Source organism: Lepus europaeus, chromosome 15 (genome assembly GCF_033115175.1).
Source record: "Lepus europaeus isolate LE1 chromosome 15, mLepTim1.pri, whole genome shotgun sequence".
Classification (NCBI taxonomy): Eukaryota; Metazoa; Chordata; class Mammalia; order Lagomorpha; family Leporidae; genus Lepus; species Lepus europaeus.
In genome coordinates, this window is record NC_084841.1 from 31,005,497 (window position 1) to 31,024,092 (window position 18,596).

The window sequence follows — 18,596 nt, forward strand, 5'->3', positions numbered from 1 at the left end:
GCTTACTCCTAGAAAGAAAACGAACAAGGCCACCTATGCTTACTCCTAGAGGCGTGGGACTACGACACGAATTTAAAAGCAAGCACAGCAGGGGGAGTCTGGGCAGTGACGTTGGAACTTAAGACCAGCTCTCAAGGAAGAAAGACTAAAACGAGCAGCATGGATGTACAAAAGCACTGCAGGTCAGGATCCTGGCGAGAGCCAAGATGCAGCAGAGCAATGTGCATGATACGTTGGAAAGGCAGGTGCAGACGGGCCGGCACTGGGGCACAGCGGGGAACGCCGCCACCAGCAACACTAGCACTCCATATGGCTGCCGGTTGGAGTCCCGCTGCTCAACTTCCAATCCAGCTCCCTGCTAATGGCCTGGGTAAAAGCAACAGAGGATGGCCCAGCTGTTTGGGCCCCTGGCACCCACACGGAGACTCGGATAAAGCTCCTGGCTTCTGCCTGGCTCAGCCTTGCCACTGTAGTCATCTGGGGAGTGAACCAGCAGATGGAATCTCTCTCCCTCTCTGTAGCTCCTTCAAATGAATAAGTAAGTTTAAAAAAAAAGAAAGGCAAGTGGGGAACCACCAATCCGCATGCAGGCCATACCAGGCCTGCAAAACCATTTGGTCTGACCCTGCCAAGACAACATCAGGAGGGGATCAGAGTTCAGTGTATCTACAGCCGGCTCACTTCAAGGTGACCACTTTGTATATCTCGCAAATGCGTTACAAATATCCAAATGGCCTTGGCAGGAACAACAGTCCCCAGCCCTGTGGCCTCTGCCGCTGCTCTTCATGTTGCAGAGTTGGGTGTGGAGCCGATGCCCACCCCTATGCACTTGCATATGAATGCCACAAAGATCAGCCATGTTTCACTGATTTGAGATACTGACACGTTGGTTAAAAAAATCAGAAATAATCGGTAATTAACAAACTATTCATGCAGTAACTTGAATGGTTCTCAGGAACCTTATTCTTGAAAACACCAACCCCCAATTGTTACCTATTATTCCATTTCATTCATACAGCAGGCTCAAAATGACAAAGCAACAGAGATGAGGAGAAGGCTACTTGCAGCCAAAGGACAGGGATGCGTGTGTACACTTGCAAGGCCACAGACAGAAGGACAAGGTGAGGGAGCTCCTCTGTGGTGACAGGGCAGGTCTGCGTCTGGACTATGAAGATGGTCACTGAATCTGTGTGTGCAATGCGTGGCCTAGCACTACCCACTCACGCACACACATGCACAAGCACAAGCACGCACACGTGAGAAGCGAGCAAGGGCACGAGTCTTCTTCAGCGGTCCAGCTAGCAGCACAGCACCAGTGTGAACCCCCTGGTTTGCCCAGTTTTGACTTGAAATCATGTTACATAAAATGTCACCATGGAAAACCAGGGTCAAGGTTCAGAAGGCTCTAAGTTGTCATTTTTGCACCTACCAGTAAGTCTCTAAGTACTTCAAAACACATAAAAATTTTAAAGACTGGGACAAAATTTTCAGAAGTCAACAACTGTTAGATAAAGCCACTCACATGTAAATGACTAATTCAAAGTTGCATTTAAGTTTAGTAAAATGTTAACACTTGAAACTGTACATTTTAAAGCATTTAAAATAAAATTCACAACATTAATTATAAAGAAAACAGCACTTCCTGAAAGCACTCTGCATTAATCTCAAGGCATTTTACCATTTATGAAGTTATTTTTAAGAAAATGGTTTATGTAGCAACTTACCTCTTTCAGTTATGTTAACTAACAGTGTCGTTTCTGCCCACCCCAGAGGATTGTGGGCAATCAGTGTAAAGTTATATACTTCTTGACTTGGAAGCATTTGAAAGAATAACTGATAGCTTTCATTTGTAGAAGCCTCAACTCTTTTAAATCTAACATATTTTCCTGAAAAACTGAATTAAAAGAGAAACAATTTCAAAATGGCAAGAGATAAACATATAGCAGGAAACAGCAAATGGGCATAGTTCTAATAACGAAAAGCTTGTATTTCTAATTACAGACATATTACATACTCAGAGAAGAAAACACATATGACACAGAAAACAGAAAACCATCAGTCCTAAGTCAACCACCCAGAAAGTCTCTGTTCACATTTGAGGGGTTGCCTGGGCTTCTGGAAAGAGAAAGCACACAGTGTCCCATGTCCACACAGTGTCTGCAGTGCATGCAATTTTACCTAGCATGTGTGGGTATTTTATATCTGTCTCATAATAGAAATGAAATAGACTACTTCTCCATGTCTTTTGACAAAGTACTCCTTGTCACTTGACATATCCTCCTGGTTACCATACCTTTCCAATAAGGTGTAACTTGTATTGCGTGGGCCCACCAATGACGTTGGTCTTCCTGGATTCCAACTACATATGATCTCCCTTAAGTCATGTGTCTCACAATTCAATTTTTGAGGAACATCAGGTGGATCTAATAGGAAACAGAAATAATGAGGTTAAGATTACATTTCCCTTCAAAACATAATGTGTTCTGCATGTTAATAACATTGGCATAGCTTCCTTAAAGCAAGAAATAATTTGCTGTGCATTTTACTTTTGAACAATGCAAGAACTGTCACTGTTTCTATAGTATGTTTTCTCAGAGTTCATACCACATCAGAAATGAGGGATTAAAAAGTGATTTACAGCTCACTTGGAAACTTCCATAGCGACTGGAGAGATGGACTATCCTTATTATTTAAAAGGTTTAGAAGATACACTATGCTATTCCAAGACTTTGTGTAAAATCATTACAATTTCTTTAATTTAGTTAAAAGGGTATACTTCATTGAGGTGGGAAATTAATTTACATGAAAGAACTCCAAACAATGTTGAATTAAGAAATATTATATACTAACTACTCTTAACTCAAAAAAGCTGTTAACTAAGAATTTAAACGTTAGCAGCTGGAGTTTCAAAATCTTATTACAAAACTCATGTAAGTCACACAGATAGAGTTATGTAGAAACAAACTTAGAACTCATTTTAAAACATGAAAAAGTGTTAGTGCCTCTGTAGATCGTTATAAAGAACAAAGAAATAAGGGAAATACAGAATTAACCTCCTCTCTCCTAAGAGAAAGAATTTAAGATTTTCACGGAGGACTTAAAACAGGTTAATAGGAATGTTCTCTTTAAAATTATATACTTACATCCTGCAAAAATAACTGTTCCAAATATATTATCTTCTGTTGTGAAAACCACATTTGTCCCGCTGTTTGCAGAAGCAGAAATATTCTGGATCTTGATAGCGACATTTTCCCCATCAAGACGGATCAGGGGACAAACTGTTTGGCCAATCTGCGCTGATAACACTTTTTCTTTACTTACACAACAAAATGTTATATCTGAGCCTACAAGTACCACTCTGTCTTGAGGGAAAACCTTAGTAGGAGAATCAGCAATCTCTGGAAAGAACAAAAGGAATTATAAATATTTTAGAGTCCTTAATATAAAGTTGTCTCAAACAGTACTCCTGCCTCAGAATCAACCCTTGGGACATTCGGATCTGGCTAAAAGGTCCATGAAAGTCTCACAGGCATGGAAAGCCATGACACGGTGGCAAAAAGCAATCTAAATGAAAGATCCTGGTGAACAAGACCCCAGCAGAAGGAACAGGCCATCAAGGAGAGAGGCGCCTTTCTCTGAAGGGAGGAAGGAACCTCCACTGTGACACGGCCTTGACTAAACAAGTTCAGAGTCGGTGAACTCAAGGGGCTTCCATAGCCTAGAAAGCTCATGGCAAGAGCCTCAGGTGATTGCTGATGTCATAAATAAGAGTGCCAATTGGTAAATCAACAACGGGAGTCACTGGGTTCATGCTCCCCACGTAGGATCTCTGTCCTTAATGTGTTTTACTATGAAACTTAAAAACAACATTACTAGTCAAACAATACCCTATACCTTGTGCGGTTGTGTGAGTGAAGGCTGTTGAAATCCTTGCTTAATATATACTAAGTTGATCTTCAGTATTTGAAGGTAATTGAAAATGAAACTTGATGAAGGGCGGGATGGGAGAGGGAGTGGGAGAGGGGAAGGCCACGGGAGGGAGGGAGGTTGAGGGGGGAGAGCCACAACAATACAAAAGTTACACTTTGTAAATTCACATTTATTAAATTAAAAAAATAATAACTATATAACAAAAAAAAAGAAAAAAAACTTAATACTTTACCCTTTTAGTATTTTTTATGTTCTACTTAAAACTATTGGTTGAACTCTATAATTAATACACAATTATTCTTAGGTGTTTAATTAATGCTATAACTAGTACTCAAATAGTATTTTACACTTGTGTTTCTGTGTGGGTGCAAACTGTTGAAATCTTTACTTAAAATATGCTAAATTGATCTTCTGTTTATCAAGATGATTGAAAATTAATCTTGATGTGAATGGAAGAGGAGAGGGGGTGGGAGAGGGGAGTGTTGTGGGTGGGAGGGAAGTTATGGGGGGGGGAAGCTATTGTAATCCATAAGCTGTACTTTGGAAATTTATGTCATTAAATAAAATTTAAAAAAATATATAAAGTTGTCTCCATAGGCTTTCTTATGAAAAAAAAAAAAAAAAAAAAAAAAAAAGCTCTTTTCAAAGAGCCCAGTATGTGACAAACACACTGTTACATGTGTCCTAACCATGGTAAGTATGTCCCCCAGGTCCCCAAGGGGTAACTTACACATAAGAAACAGAAGTATGTGTCATTCTACCTACTTCTGAAGGGGTGATGGTGAGGGAGCAGAAGTGGATCATGGGTCAACATCCAAGGTCATAGGTTAAAGCTTACCAAGTCTCAAGGTTCAAATTCATGTATTTATATTCACATGTGAAAAACTCATGAGCTTATTTAGATGGGTGAAAAGTCCACACCATAAAAAATCACCCATTAAATAATTCAATTCCTTCTAATTATTTTATGTATTAGGGCAGATTTCTTCCTTTCCATTGGCGTAAATATTTGGTCAAGTACTCCACATCCTAAAAAAGCCACACCTTCCTCACTCCCTGTAAACAGCCCATCTTTTTCATCACTTCTGTTCTCCTATCTACCCACTCGCTCTGTCCTGCAATTTGGTTTTTTCCCACACTCCACTGAGACAGCTCAATGCAATGGCCACTTCTCGGCAATCTTCCCCCTTGATGGAAAGATATCTTTCTGAATTTCCTCCTCTTCTGGGTAGCTTCCTGGGCTACTTTTAAGCCTCTGGCTATGTACTCTATCCACTCTATCCTTAAACACACACACTTCCAAGGGCTATGCCTTGGGTCCCCATTCCTTTCTCCATATGTTACAACCTTCAAGATTACAAATGCCATGTCATACACCGACAGCAACAGTTCCTCACCTGGACGCTGTCTTCCACTGTCACCTGCCTCTGAGCCTCGCTGCCTGGAGGTTTCCTTACATGCCTCAAGCTCATCACAATAAACCTATTTTTCCTTCTGCCTAAGTTGTTCGTGCACTTTCAGTCCTGGTGAATGCTGCCACCAGCCTCCCAAACTCCTTGGCTCTACTCCTGCCTCAGCCAGTGCGGCCAGCTGGTTAACTCCAGCTCTCTGCTGTCTGCACATCTCGTCTCCCTCTCGGTTTCTAAACCCAAGTGTCCTAGTTTACGTCTGCATTAGCTTTCGTCCAGTGGCAGTGCGTTCTTCTGGTTTATCCACCTGCTTCCGGTCTGGTCTCTCCTTCCTCCAATCCGTTTCTTGGCACTGTCCCTATAGCGGTCTGCCTACGACGGTTTCCAGCCTCTTCAGGACTTCCATGGTTTCCCTGGCCTTCCCTCCCCCACCCCCCTGCACTGCCAACACTCTTCCTGCATATGCACTTTATTTACGTTTTCTTGTGTAATTGCAAATCAGCCAGAAATCGGTTGTTTTATTTATATTTTTTGAAAGGCAACAGAGCAAGGCAGGCAGATGGAGAGATCTTCCATTCACTGGTTCATTCCCCTGAATGCCCACCAATGTTATGGTCAGGGCCTCCAACATGGGTAGTAGGAATCCAATTACTTCCGCCATCACCACTGCCTCCCAAGATCCTCATTGGCCAGAAGCTGCAACAGGGGCAGAGCCAGAACTCCAACCCAGGCATGCAACGTTGGATGTGGGCTTTCAGACTGGTTAAGCTGCTAGGCCCAATGCTAATCCTTGCAATCATTAAAAAAAAAAACAAAAAACAAAAAACAAAAAACAAAAACAAAACGGTGATTTTCCAAGCTGGGTATTTACCCAGTTGCTCAGAAAGTTCTTCAAACGCTCAGATTCTTGAAGGCTATCTCACCTTCTGAAACCAAAACCTCCTACAGAGTGGGCTTGGGAGTGTCCCAAGTGACCTTCAGGTAGCCAACTACATTTCAGAACACAGAAGATTAAACCAAATCATATTCTTAAGCAAGACGAATCCAATCTAGTACAAGCTTACCAGAGACGTTCTTCAGTGGGCTCCAGTCACTCCACTCTTTGTGACCAGAGAAATGAGGATCATCAATGTAGCTTCTGAGCCTCACGTGGTGAGTGACGCACTCCAAGGGCATGTCTGAGGTCCAGTTCCAGTGATGAAATGTATCTCTACCACTAAGGGTTGTGCTATGGGTTGCCTAGAAAAGAACACAAACACAAAACCATAGATCCAAATACTGGTATGTTCTGCCTTCCTTTAGACTAAGACACAGTAGACTATCCAGTCCCCAGCAGAGTAAGCTACGGGTCTGCCTTTCTGTGAAACCATCTCAGTTTTCTGCAAGGCCTAACAGGATTCCTTTCTGTTCACTTCAGTGGAAGGCCCTATCGTGTACGTATTACCACACAAGATGCTGACGCTCAGTAAAATAAAGCGTGGCCTTTGGCTCAATGGCTGAAGCTGCCACCTGGGATGCCCACAACCCATCTCAGAGTGTCTGGTTCAAGTCCTGATCACGACTACACTTCTGATCCAGTTTCCTGATAATGAGCACTCTGGGAGGCAGCAGGTGATGGCTCAAGTACCTGGGTCCCTGCCATTCATGTGGGAGGCCCAAATGGAGTTCTGGGCTCCCAGCTTTGGCCTGGCCCAGCCCTGGATTTTGTGGGCATTTGGAGAGTGAAGCAGGTAGTGGAATATCTCCTGCTGTCTCCCCGTCTTTGTCTCTCATCTTTTCAAGTAAAATGTAAATAAAAATTTCGTAAAATATCCAGTAGGGGCCGGTGCCGTGGTGCACTAGGTTAATCCTTCACCCGCAGCGCCTGCATCCCATGTGGGCGCCAGTTCTAGTCCCGGTTGGGGCGCCGGGTTCTAGTCCTGGTTGCTCCTTTTCCAGTCCAGCTCTCTGCTGTGGCCCGGGAAGGCAGTGGAGGATGACCCAAGTGCTTGGGCCCCTGCACCCGCATGGGAGACCAGGAGGAAGCACCTGGCTCCTAGCTTTGGATCGGCGTAGCTCCAGCCATTGTGGCCATTTTGGGGGTGAACCAAAGGAAGGAAGACCTTTCTCTCTATCTCTGTGTCTCTCTCTCTCACTGTAACTCTGCCTGTCAAATAAAAATAAAAATCTTAAAAAAAAAAATATCCAACACAGTATGCAAGAAAATGAACCACTGCCTAATGACATCCTTTCTCATGAATAAGGGATTTGTACTTCCAAGAGCCTAAGTCAAAGAGAGGAAGAGCATTTCAACAAAATTGCTTTAGATTTGTTTTCTACATAAGTGTTCTATATTTTAAACTTTATTTTAAAATATGCAATCTACACAAATATAAAAATATTACAGGCAAGAATTCGATAAAATATTGAAATCTTTAAATGATACCTTGGGACATCTGGTTAAAGACAATAAATAATCGTACTTCTTTCTCTCCCACCCACTGCCCTCTAAACCAAAAGTAAACAGATCTTTGGGAAAGGCAGACAGATGAAGCAATACCACTAATTTCAGACACTGGAAAGCAGGTGGCCCATGGTAACCAACTCGGACGACCTGAGAAAGCTGACTCTGAGCCCTTGGGTGGGAAAGCCAGGACACCAGCTGGTTTCTAGCCTGCAGATGCCAAAGAGGTGAGCAGCGGCTGTCCCGGGCGGGGTCGCTGGCAGTGCGGGTGAAGGCGTGCTCCACAGAGAAGACTGCCTGGGAGCCGTCTGCTGTGTCCCCACGTCTTCCACACCCTACGCTAGCACAGGACTACCCACGCTCACTCTGGCAGAAGAACAGAGATTTATGCTCTGGGGAGCTGGGGCCGAATCCCCGTGGACTGAAGGCTCTCAGAGGGAGCAGAGACTGGGGACCTCCCCGCCAAACACAGGGGCCTGCTGGCCTAGATAATCTGAGGGTGGAGGCATTCCTGCCCCGCCCGTCAGCTTCAGCATCCAGGGTGCCAGGTCCGTACTCACCAGACAAACCTGTCTGGGGCTGGCCAACAGCACAAGATTCAACTAGACAGCCCATCCTAGCCACCCAAGAAGGAAGCCCCAACGCAACAAGTCCCATCCAGCTAAACCACAGTTCCAATCATTTCTTTGTTTTTCAAGAACCCCTCGTTAAAATGAAAGTAACCAGAGTGCAGAAAAATTTTAATATTGAAGTCAAAAGTCAAAACATGGAGGGGGGGCACCTTACCCTGGATCTACAGAAAGAAAAAATTACATTATTGATATCTTTAGATATAAGAAAATATATTACATCCATAAATCAAGAACAGGGCACATTAAAGAGAGAGAGAGAACAGAGATCTTTAAAAAAAAAAAAAAAAGCAGGTATCTTTTGTAAATACATACTAAACTGATAGAAATTCAACAGCTGAACCAGAGGACAAAGTTTAGGGGAAAATTCTCAAGAGAATGGCACAAAAAAGTAGAAGGAAAACAGGAGAGCCGATGTAAGGCGCACTCAGGAAGAACCGAGGTCCTAGCAAAACAGGAGAAAGTGGAGGGAAAGCAAAGAAATGAAACGAGAAGTTCCCGAGCTGACAGATATGATCCTAGACTACATACATGGGGTCCAACAGGTGAACCCAGATTCATGGGAAGAAACACAGGGGCAATGTCACCAACATCTTGAGCAGGATGTCCACCCTGTCTTCTATGCCTACACTAGTCATCACGCCTGAGTGCAGACCCCAGTTCTCTCCAGAAACACTGCGTCTCTGCGTGTTCACCTGAGCACCCGTGCTCCCACCAGCAACGCACGACGAGTCCAACAGTTCTGCGTTTTCTCCGTATTAGTTCATGGACAGGCTTTTACATTTTTGACGATTAAACTTAAAAAATTACATCTGCAAGCTCGATACCATGGCTACTAGAAACTCTAATAGCAAATAGCAAGTTCAGTTTGAGTATCTGTGAGCCAAAAATCCTGAATACTCAGAAATCTGAGATGTATCGTGCTCCAAAAATCACAGACTTCCGAGTACCATGCGTCTTCTGACGAGGGAGGCTCCACCAGTAAAGGCTACACAAACGTTCCCAAACCTGAGAAACTCCAAAAGCTCAGATACTTCTAGGCTCAAGCTCTTTTGGGTAAGGGATATTCAACCTACAGAACACATGGAGGTACTTTTAAAAGTTCATGGAGGGGCTGGCACCATGGTGCAAGGGGTTAATCCTCTGCCTGTGGCACTGAAATCCCATATGGGTGCTGGTTCTAGTCTCGGTTGCTCCTCTTCCAATCCAGCTCTCTGCTATGGCCTGGGAAAGCAGTGGAGGATGGCCCAAGTCCTTGGCCCCCTGCATCCACATGGGAGACCCGGAAGAAGCTCCTGGCTCCTGGCTTCGGATCGGCGCAGCTCTGGCCATTGCAGCCATTTGGGAAGTGAACCAACTGAAGGAGAAGACCTTTCTCTCTGTCTCTCCCTCTCACTGTCTGTAACTCTACCTCTCAAATAAATAAATAAATAACTTTAAAAAAAGTTCATGGAAAATGATGCAATAAAAATTCTGAAATCCACGCATCATTTTATCATAATGGCCATTTTCCATAAACTTTTTTGAAGACCCTCCATATTCTCACCACAATGAGGAAATACGAGGAAGAAAGGAAACTGAGGAAAAAGAGGCTCCATCACAAGAAAAAATGCGTAAGGCTGACCACAGCTGCCCAAAGCCTGCGCTCAAAGACACCAGATTGTCCTGAACAAGTTATGGATCTATCTAGTATTCATTCCCCAAGCCTCGGCCTGCCTGGTAGGGGCTGAGCCTGCTGGAGCCCTGGGACACCCCCGCCCACAGGCAGTCTCTGCTGTTAACCACACTCAGGGCTACACACACAACGCCAGGGTTGTGAGCCCTCCCGTGAAAAAGGCTGGGGAACCAGGCAGAAGGCCCTCAGAGACTTAAAAGGATAAACTGACACAATATCTCGTGTATTTGAAAATCATGGAGAGTCACAAAACACGGAGAGAATTTAGGACTGAATTAATAAAGCAGAGAAATGAGGCTAGAAAAACAGGCAACGTACAATATTACATTAAAAAGGAGGGGGGGAGTAGCGTCCAGTGTTTATACTCATAGTGAGGAGTAAAGCAGCACAACTAAATGACTTGAAGGTTTAGGACAGTCATGGCACAGCCGTATCAGCGCGAGCTGCTGGCTGGCGGACAGGTTCACCCTCAGATTCAAGAGAAGAGCACTCACACTGCAGCAATGAGGATGGGCTCTAAACTGAGCTGCAGGATTTGCCCTGGGCTCTGGCCCTTGCAGTGTGCATTCAACTGGGGCAGGTGAAAAGGCAAAGGAGGCATCTAGAGGGAAAATTCCCCGTTACAGAATATCAAGGGGGGTGGTTAGGGGCACGGGCTCCAGTCCTGCCCCAGCACTGAACCTGTGCCTGGGACTCTGCCTTCACCTGCACACGGGGTAAGAACTACAGATCCCCCTCACAGAACCGTGTGAGAATGAGAATTAACACTTGTAGAGCTTCTAGAATAATGTCAGGCAAGGCAGACAAGCACCAGATACAGGCTAACTATGATTATGCTCCCTATATACACATAGGTTGTTAAAGAGGGAAAATAACAATAGCTATGAATAGAAAATAATCCTACGCATTATCATTACTATTTTATCTGAGTATATAATTAGGAAAATAAATTGTAAAATCATGAGATGGTCTTCCAATTCTTCAGTCTACAACTACAATCACTACAAATCTATTAGGGAGGACGATTAAAAAGCTAAAAGGGGAAATAAATCACTATGGATCAGCTGTCAAGCTTTCATTAGTATTCTTCCTCACCCCTTAGATTAAGAGCACACTGAAAGAAGCTCATAAGGAAACCAACCACAAATGGGCTTTTTAAAACAGAGAGGAAAAAAGCATATACTCAACATAAGAACATCACTTCACGTTCTGATAAATTTAAGCTTGCAGATTCATATTAAAACTCTCAAAAATCCTTTGGTAAAATATGTTTCAAAACATATTCTATCATATAATATTAGACAAAGGACATAGAACAAATTAGGTGGACTTTCATTTCATTTATATAAAAAGCACAAGGCGGGTTCAAGTCCTGGCTTCCTGCTTATGTAGGAGGTCCCAGTACTAGGGTCCCTGCCACGGTCATGGGAGACGGGGACTGAGCTCGGGCCACCCCTGGCCCTGGGTGTCCCAGCCACAAGCATGGAGTTCTCTCTCAAGTAAGTAATGGTGTTCAAAGGCCAGGAGACAACACTGTGGTGCTGAAGTGGTGCAGTCATACTTCCCTCAATTTCTTTCTATTTATTTATTTATTTGAAAGAGTTACAGAGAGAGAAGGAGAGGCAGAGAGAGACAGAGAGAGAGAGACAGAGAGAGAGAGAGCGGGAGGGAGCGAGGGAGGGAGGGAGAGAGGGGGAAAGAGAGAGAGGGAGAGAGAGAGAGAGGTCTTCTATCCACTGGTTCACTTTCTAGTTGGCCTCAACAGCCAGAGCTGCGACAATCTGTAGTCAGGAGCTTCTTCCAGGTCTCCCACATGGGTGCAGGGGCCCAAGCACTTGGGCCATCCTCTACTGCTTTCCCAGGCCATAGCAGAGAGCTGGATCGGAAGTGGAGCAGCCAGAACTAGAACTGGTGCCCATATGAGATGCTGGCACTGCAGGCAGCAGCTTTACCTGCTACGCCACAGTGCCAGCCCCTTCCCTTAATTTCTAAACCTCTGCTGATGGTTAGGCATTATTTTAATACGTAATGGACAAGTAATTTTTTTAAAAATTTTTTGACAGGCAGAGTGGATAGTGAGAGAGAGAGAGACAGAGAGAAAGGTCTTCCTTTGTCGTTGGCTCACCCTCCAATGGCTGCCGCAGCCGGTGCATCACGCTGATCCGAAGCCAGGAGCCAGGTGCTTCCTCCTGGTCTCCCATGTGGGTGCAGGGCCCAAGCACTTGGGCCATCCTTCACTGCACTCCCGGGCCACAGCAGAGCGCTGGCCTGGAAGAGGGGCAACCAGGACAGAATCCAGCACCCCGACCGGGACTAGAACCCGGTGTGCCGGCGCCGCAGGCGGAAGATTAGCCTATTAAGCCACGGCATCGGCCATTCACAAGTTATTTTTGAAGCAAAACATGAAGTTTTTAATGAACTCTGAAAGATACCTGATTACTTTTCGAATAATTCAAAAGCTCACTGATACAACCTCTAAAATGTTTCAAAAAATTGTTTTTTTCATGTACCAGGAAAAAAAAAAAAGCTGGTTTCTGTCACCACTTACTAATTTTACGAGCTCCATACTCTCTTTGCGTAGAACTTTGATTTCCCAGATGACGTGTGAGTGGCGGGGGACAGCAGAGCCCCTATCGTTCCACCGTATCGACAGCGTGGAGGTTGAGTAATCAGCAGACAAACTCAAGATCTCTGGAGTCTCTGGAATTAAGGCTTTTAAAAAAGGAAACGAAAGAGAAAATTCAGTTACATCGGTCATTTTTCAGATGAATTAACTAAACTATGTCTTCTGGATCAAAAACGAATCATCACGAATTCTCAAAACAAGCAGAAAGCGAACACCTGTATCGGGCAGCTCCCAGGGACTGGTCAGGCAAACCTGAGAAGGGGATTCCTCACTAAGACATTCCCACGACCAAGCCCCGAGGTCCTCACTGCTCCACCGCCGTCAGGTCTGGAGCCCAGAGGCGGGCCGCGTCAGACAGAAGCACAAGGGCTCCTTCTGTGCAGCTGTAGGTCAGGCCTCAGAGGACGAGGGACTGGGGCAAGGTGCGAAGGCCAAGCTTCCTATTTTCTCTGCAGCCTTCTCAGGCATCTCCCAGCATCAGAGCCCCCACCCGACAGGGAGACGCAGCCGCTCGAGGAACGCCCTGGGCTGGCTCTGGGTCCGGGGCTCACTCAACGGCAGCAGCACTGTCACAGTCATTAGGACACTGTCGCGGTGGCGGGGTGTAAGAACTACTGTGCGAAGGTTCACTGAGCAGCAGGCAGCATCGCAGCGTGCAAGGGACCAAGACTCCCAGAAGGAGTTCAGCAGGAGAGCACTGGAGAAATCCTGGCTACAGCAATAAAGGTAGGGGTTAGGATGCCACGCGTGGAAAACAAAGGACAAAACTCTTTCGGACAGTTCAAGGGAATGGTCCTATCAAAGACACGAAGGACTGGCTCTAAGAGCAAAGGGATCAGATGCTATTTTCTCAAGGTTCCACTAGAAAGCAGCAAGAAAGGCAAATGGAACCAGGAACCCCTGTGCAGAGCCACAGGGACTGGCTGCACCTGACGGAACACTGGGGCTCTGCACACAGTGGGGGGACGTGGGACAGCAGGGGGACGTGGGACAGCAGGGCCACAGACCACCGTCAGGAGGGACTCGCGGAGCGCAGCTGAAGAAAGGACGAGGAAGGCAGACAGAGCACGGCCAGCGCTCATCCCCGGGGCCGCCCACAGAAAATTCCACCTCTGGGGACCAGCGGCGAGCGTGCAGAGAGGGAAGGGAAGCAGCAGCAGCAGAAACCGGGGAAAAGCTGCGATCGCTGAGATGAAAGCAAGGAGCGGTCATCCGGGCTCCGTGAAGAGGAAGACAAAGAGGGCCGTGGGCTGCAGGGCTGCAGGACAAACAGCGGGAACCACGCATGCTCATGGATCCGGGCAGCTCACAGGGAGGGACGGCTACACGAGAAAACGCAGCACAAACACCAAGTTGTCCTTGAGAATCTTCAGGCCTCCCTATCTGCAGGGATGGGCAGATGGCTGATAATTTAGGGTCAGTGCAAAACAAGCAAGGTTCCCTTCTACAAAACGAAGGCTTTCGAGGGCAAGGGGCAGAGGGGCGCGCAGCCACTTGTACGTCTCAAGTGACGTGAAGGTGAAGGCGCTATAGGAGAAGTCCCATTTTGTCGTTTTTTTTTTTTTTTTTTTTTTTTTTTTTTTTTTTTTAAGATTTATGTATTTTTTGAAAGGCAGAGTTACAGAGAGGCAGAGGCAGAGAGAGAGTTCTTCCACCTGCTGGTTCACTCCCCAAATGGCTGCAATGGCTGAAGAAACCACGAGCTTTTTCTCCAGAGTCAAGAGCCCAAGCATCTGAGCCATCTTTCAAGACTGCTTTCCCAGGCTACACCAGAGAGCTGGATCGGAAGTGGAGCAGCTGGGACTTGAACCAGTACCCATATGGGATGCCAGCACTGCAGTCGGTGGCTTTTCCCACTATGCCACAGCGCCAGACCTCAAAATTCCCATTTCTATGTGAGTTGTTTCCCAGTAAGCCTAAGGATCGCTTTTTTAAAAGTCACAGTAAGCACGAAGCTGCAGTGTCTTTGTGGTAGGGCAGGTGAGTGGGCTGGATCACAAACCATTATAATTAGTCTTAGGACTTAAAAATAAGTTCTTAAAATAGTCTTAATGAAATTTGCTGGACACAGTACTCCAAATTGGATTTTTAAAGAGTTATCCGTTTGAGGAGAGGGGAAGGGGTGTCAGGGAGGGAGGGGGAGGAGAAGTCAATCTTCCACCTGCTGGTTTACTCCCCAAACCCCTGTGATAGCTGGGGCTGGGCCTGGCTCTCCACCCAAGTCTTCCACATGAGCGGCAGGAAGCCAAGCACTTGGGCGATCCTCTACAGCTTCACAGTCACTTTTGGATTAGTAGGAAGCTGGATCAGAGCGGAGGTGGGACTATCCCAGGCACTCTGATTGAGAGGCAGGTGTCCCAAGGAGTAGCCCAACCCGCTGTGCCACAGCACCTGCACCTGGCTCTCCAGGAAATGTTTAGGGCTCACAGGACCTAGAGCATGTGGCTTTCAAGTCTGAACCACACGACACTCACACAGCTGTGTACAACAGCAGAGGACGCTCTATAGGAGTCCTAAGTGGGAAGCTCATGGAAAAAGGAAAAAATGCAGACAAATGAGAAGTGAGAAGCTGATTCAGGGCCAAGAGAATAAAAGGTCAGGGTGCCAGAATGACCACAGAAGAGCAAAGGGCTTCCAAGAATGTGCTTCTTCTCCCAAATAACTTCAGACGTCACGATGCGCAACTTAGAAACTACCAAATGCCGGGGGATTTGACAGAGGTGATCCTCATCTGTGACAAGGCTGCCCGGCCTCCTGGAAGGCCCACACGATTCACAGGTTATCTAAACAGCAGTGGGCTACCCTTCAAAATACAAGTCACATCCAACATTTCAAGCTACAGATATTAATGGCCATAATTACAACTGATTAAAAAAATACACTGTTCGCTTCCTTTTCTACATAGCTCCTGAACTGTTGTCTGCGTTTGTTTTAAACTGAAACAGGCATCTGAGGATGATGTTAACTTACTTTCTAGAATGCAGAGCTCTTTCTGCAGATAGGAAAGGGATTCTAGTCTTGTCTGTTTATTTTTCCGAGCTGGTAAGGCTTCACCCATAATTTACATGGTCTGTCTTCCTTAGAACATCAGCAGACAGGAGCCTTCCAGTTTTTTTTTTTTTTTTTTTAAATAGGATCCATGTTATTTATTCTGCTTCACAGTGATCCAAATTTTCAGGTTATTTTAAGAAACTTGGTGGCCGGCGCCGCGGCTCAATAGGCTAATCCTCTGCCTTGCGGCGCCAGCACACAGGGTTCTAGTCCCAGTCGGGGCACTGGATTCTGTCCCGGTTGCCCCTCTTCCAGGCCAGCTCTCTGCTGTGGCCCGGGAGTGCAGTGGAGGATGGCCCAAGTGCTTGGGCCCTGCACCCCATGGGAGACCAGGAGAAGCACCTGGCTCCTGCCTTTGGATCAGCGCGGTGTGCCAGCCACAGCGCGCCAGCCGTGGCGGCCATTGGAGGGTGAGCCAACGGCAAAGGAAGACCTTTCTCTCTCTCTCTCTCACTGTCCACTCTGCCTGTCAAAAAAAAATTTAAATTAAAAAAAAAAAAAAGAAACTTGGATATTAGAAGGCACCACCTGTGGTGCTGGCATCTCTTAAGGGTGCTGGTTCAAATCTCAACTGCTCCACTTCCAATCCAGCTCTCTCCTGATGGCCTGGGAAAGCAGTGGAAGATGGTCCAAGTGTTTCGGACCCTGTACTTGCCTTGGAGAGCCAGAAGAAGCTCCTGGCTCCTGGTTTGCATCAGCTCAGCTCCGTTGCAGTCATCTGAGTAGTGAACCAGCAGATGGAAGACCTTTCTCTCTGTCTTTCCCTCTCTCTGTAACTATCTCTTAAGTAAATAAATAGATAAACCTTTAAAAAAAAAAGAAATTTGGATATTAAAAGCCTTAGAAAGCTTTATTTATTTATTTATTTATTTATTGACAGGCAGAGTTAGACAGTGAAAGAGAGACAGAGAGAAAGGTCTTCCTTTTTCCATTGGTTCACCCCTCAAATGGCTGCTACAGCTGGCGGACTGCGCCAATCCGAAGCCAGGAGCCAGGTGCCTCCTCCTGGTCTCCTATGTGGGCGCAGGGCCCAAGCACTTGGGCCATTCTCCACTGCACTCCCGGGCCACAGCAGAGAGCTGGACTGGAAGAGGAGCAATCGGGACAGAATCCGGCACCCCAACCGGGACTAGAACCTGGGGTGCCAGCGCTGCACACAGAGGATTAGCCTAATGAGCTGCGGCGCCGCCCCAAGGTTTTTTTTTAATACTTTCCCTTGGTACATTCAACATTGACATTGTGTGTGCCTATAAATCTTTGCTTGATATGTACACTTTTGAAGCCATCTTCCTATCTGATGAAAACAGTTTTTCCTACTTTCATTTAGTAGCAAGCTGTCAATGAGCCCAGCTATGCACAGCTATGGCACCATAGCATGCCAGTGTTTCCCTTGCATACAGTAGGTGCTCAAATATTCGCTGATGCACTGCTATGTCTCAGTGTGTCCTACTGAATTCCTATGCTGACAATCTCCAAGGCTACGGTATGAAGGTCCGGAGTGCACCCTGCAGATGGGGCCTGACTGTGCCACCGTCTGCAGGGAGCACACACACACACAGGCCTCACCAGACACCGAGGCTTCCCAGCCCCACAACTGGGAGAAATCAACGTCTGCTGTTCTCACATCATCTGATCTAAGGGATTTTGTCACAGCAGCCTGAACAGACTAAGACTCGCACCCACCTCTCCTTTTCTTACATTCCTCTCATCTCACTACTGTTACTCTGGTCATGATCAGACCCATCATCACTGTTTGAAATGCTACCAATAAGTTACAAGCTATGTGAAGAAACAATGAACTATGAAACAGCAGTGACCCAGAGTCTGTCTTGATTTGCCTTTCTAATTCTTTTTATCTAGCACTGTAATTTTCAAATGGCTTCCCAGGCAAGAATTTTTGTTACCTACTAAAGTAATCAGACAACATACACTGGCTCTCTTACAGACTCCAGGAAATTTTTTAAATTTGCAATAAAATTAAGTTAGATCCTCATACTTTATTACAAAATAATTCCAGATGGCTGAAAGATTTAAATCAAACATGAGAGCAAAATCAAAAACTCATAAATAAAAATGGAGCAGAATTCTGTTATATAAAAATGCAAACTGGTGATATGAAAAATATCACATTTTTAAAAATTATAAACTCAGAAAGTATCTCCAGCAAACATGACAGAGTTACGAAGCACGATATGGAGAGAGCTCTTGTGGACGGATGAGGGAAACGACGAGAAACATGAGGAGCAGTTCATGAAGGTCGTGAAAAGGCAGCTCAGAAAAGACGACAGCTGACAAATGAGCTCTTCCAATAATCACAGGCACGAAAACAACCAGTAATGACACAATTTGGGGCCATCAGATTAGAATGGAAAAATAAGAGAGCGCTACCTAGTAACACAGGGAAGCAGATGTACTGATAAGATGTTCATGGAATACAGCGAGCTATGAAGTCCCTGGAGAATAATTGCACAATGGCTATCTAAAGTCTTAAAAAAGGGAGTGTTTTTCATCTAGCACTTCAATTCTAGGAATTCAGCTTAAGTAAAGCAGACAGATTCAGAAACACGTATATGCAACAGATATTAAGGCATGAGTTGTCATATTTAAACACTGGAAATAAAAACATAGTTAATCATAGATCTCTTTTAGTACTGATGGAACCTCCACTTCGCGGAATACGACCTAGCCATTAAAAATAATGTGTATTTACATAAATAGCAACTTGAAAATCTACTGCATGTCTTCTCTTTAGCAGGTTATGTTCATACTGTTCATACACAGGGAAAATCTATTTAAGGACTAACAGTATTTCACAGACACAAACCACTCCACA

The 18,596-nt window shown here is 45.4% G+C and overlaps 1 protein-coding gene across 2 annotated transcripts in view; it reads right to left on the reverse strand.

Moving 5' to 3' along the window:
• LIFR (LIF receptor subunit alpha) overlaps positions 1-18,596 on the reverse strand; it is a 69,428-nt gene that overhangs the window by 24,500 nt on the left and 26,332 nt on the right. For both annotated transcript variants that reach the window (XM_062211680.1, XM_062211679.1), the window contains exons 5-9: positions 12,635-12,798; positions 6,404-6,578; positions 3,144-3,398; positions 2,294-2,423; positions 1,725-1,894 (exon numbers count right to left, since the gene is read on the reverse strand). In XM_062211680.1, the coding sequence (XP_062067664.1) occupies positions 1,725-1,894; positions 2,294-2,423; positions 3,144-3,398; positions 6,404-6,578; positions 12,635-12,798 (894 nt within the window). The remainder of the gene's footprint in view (positions 1-1,724; positions 1,895-2,293; positions 2,424-3,143; positions 3,399-6,403; positions 6,579-12,634; positions 12,799-18,596) is intronic.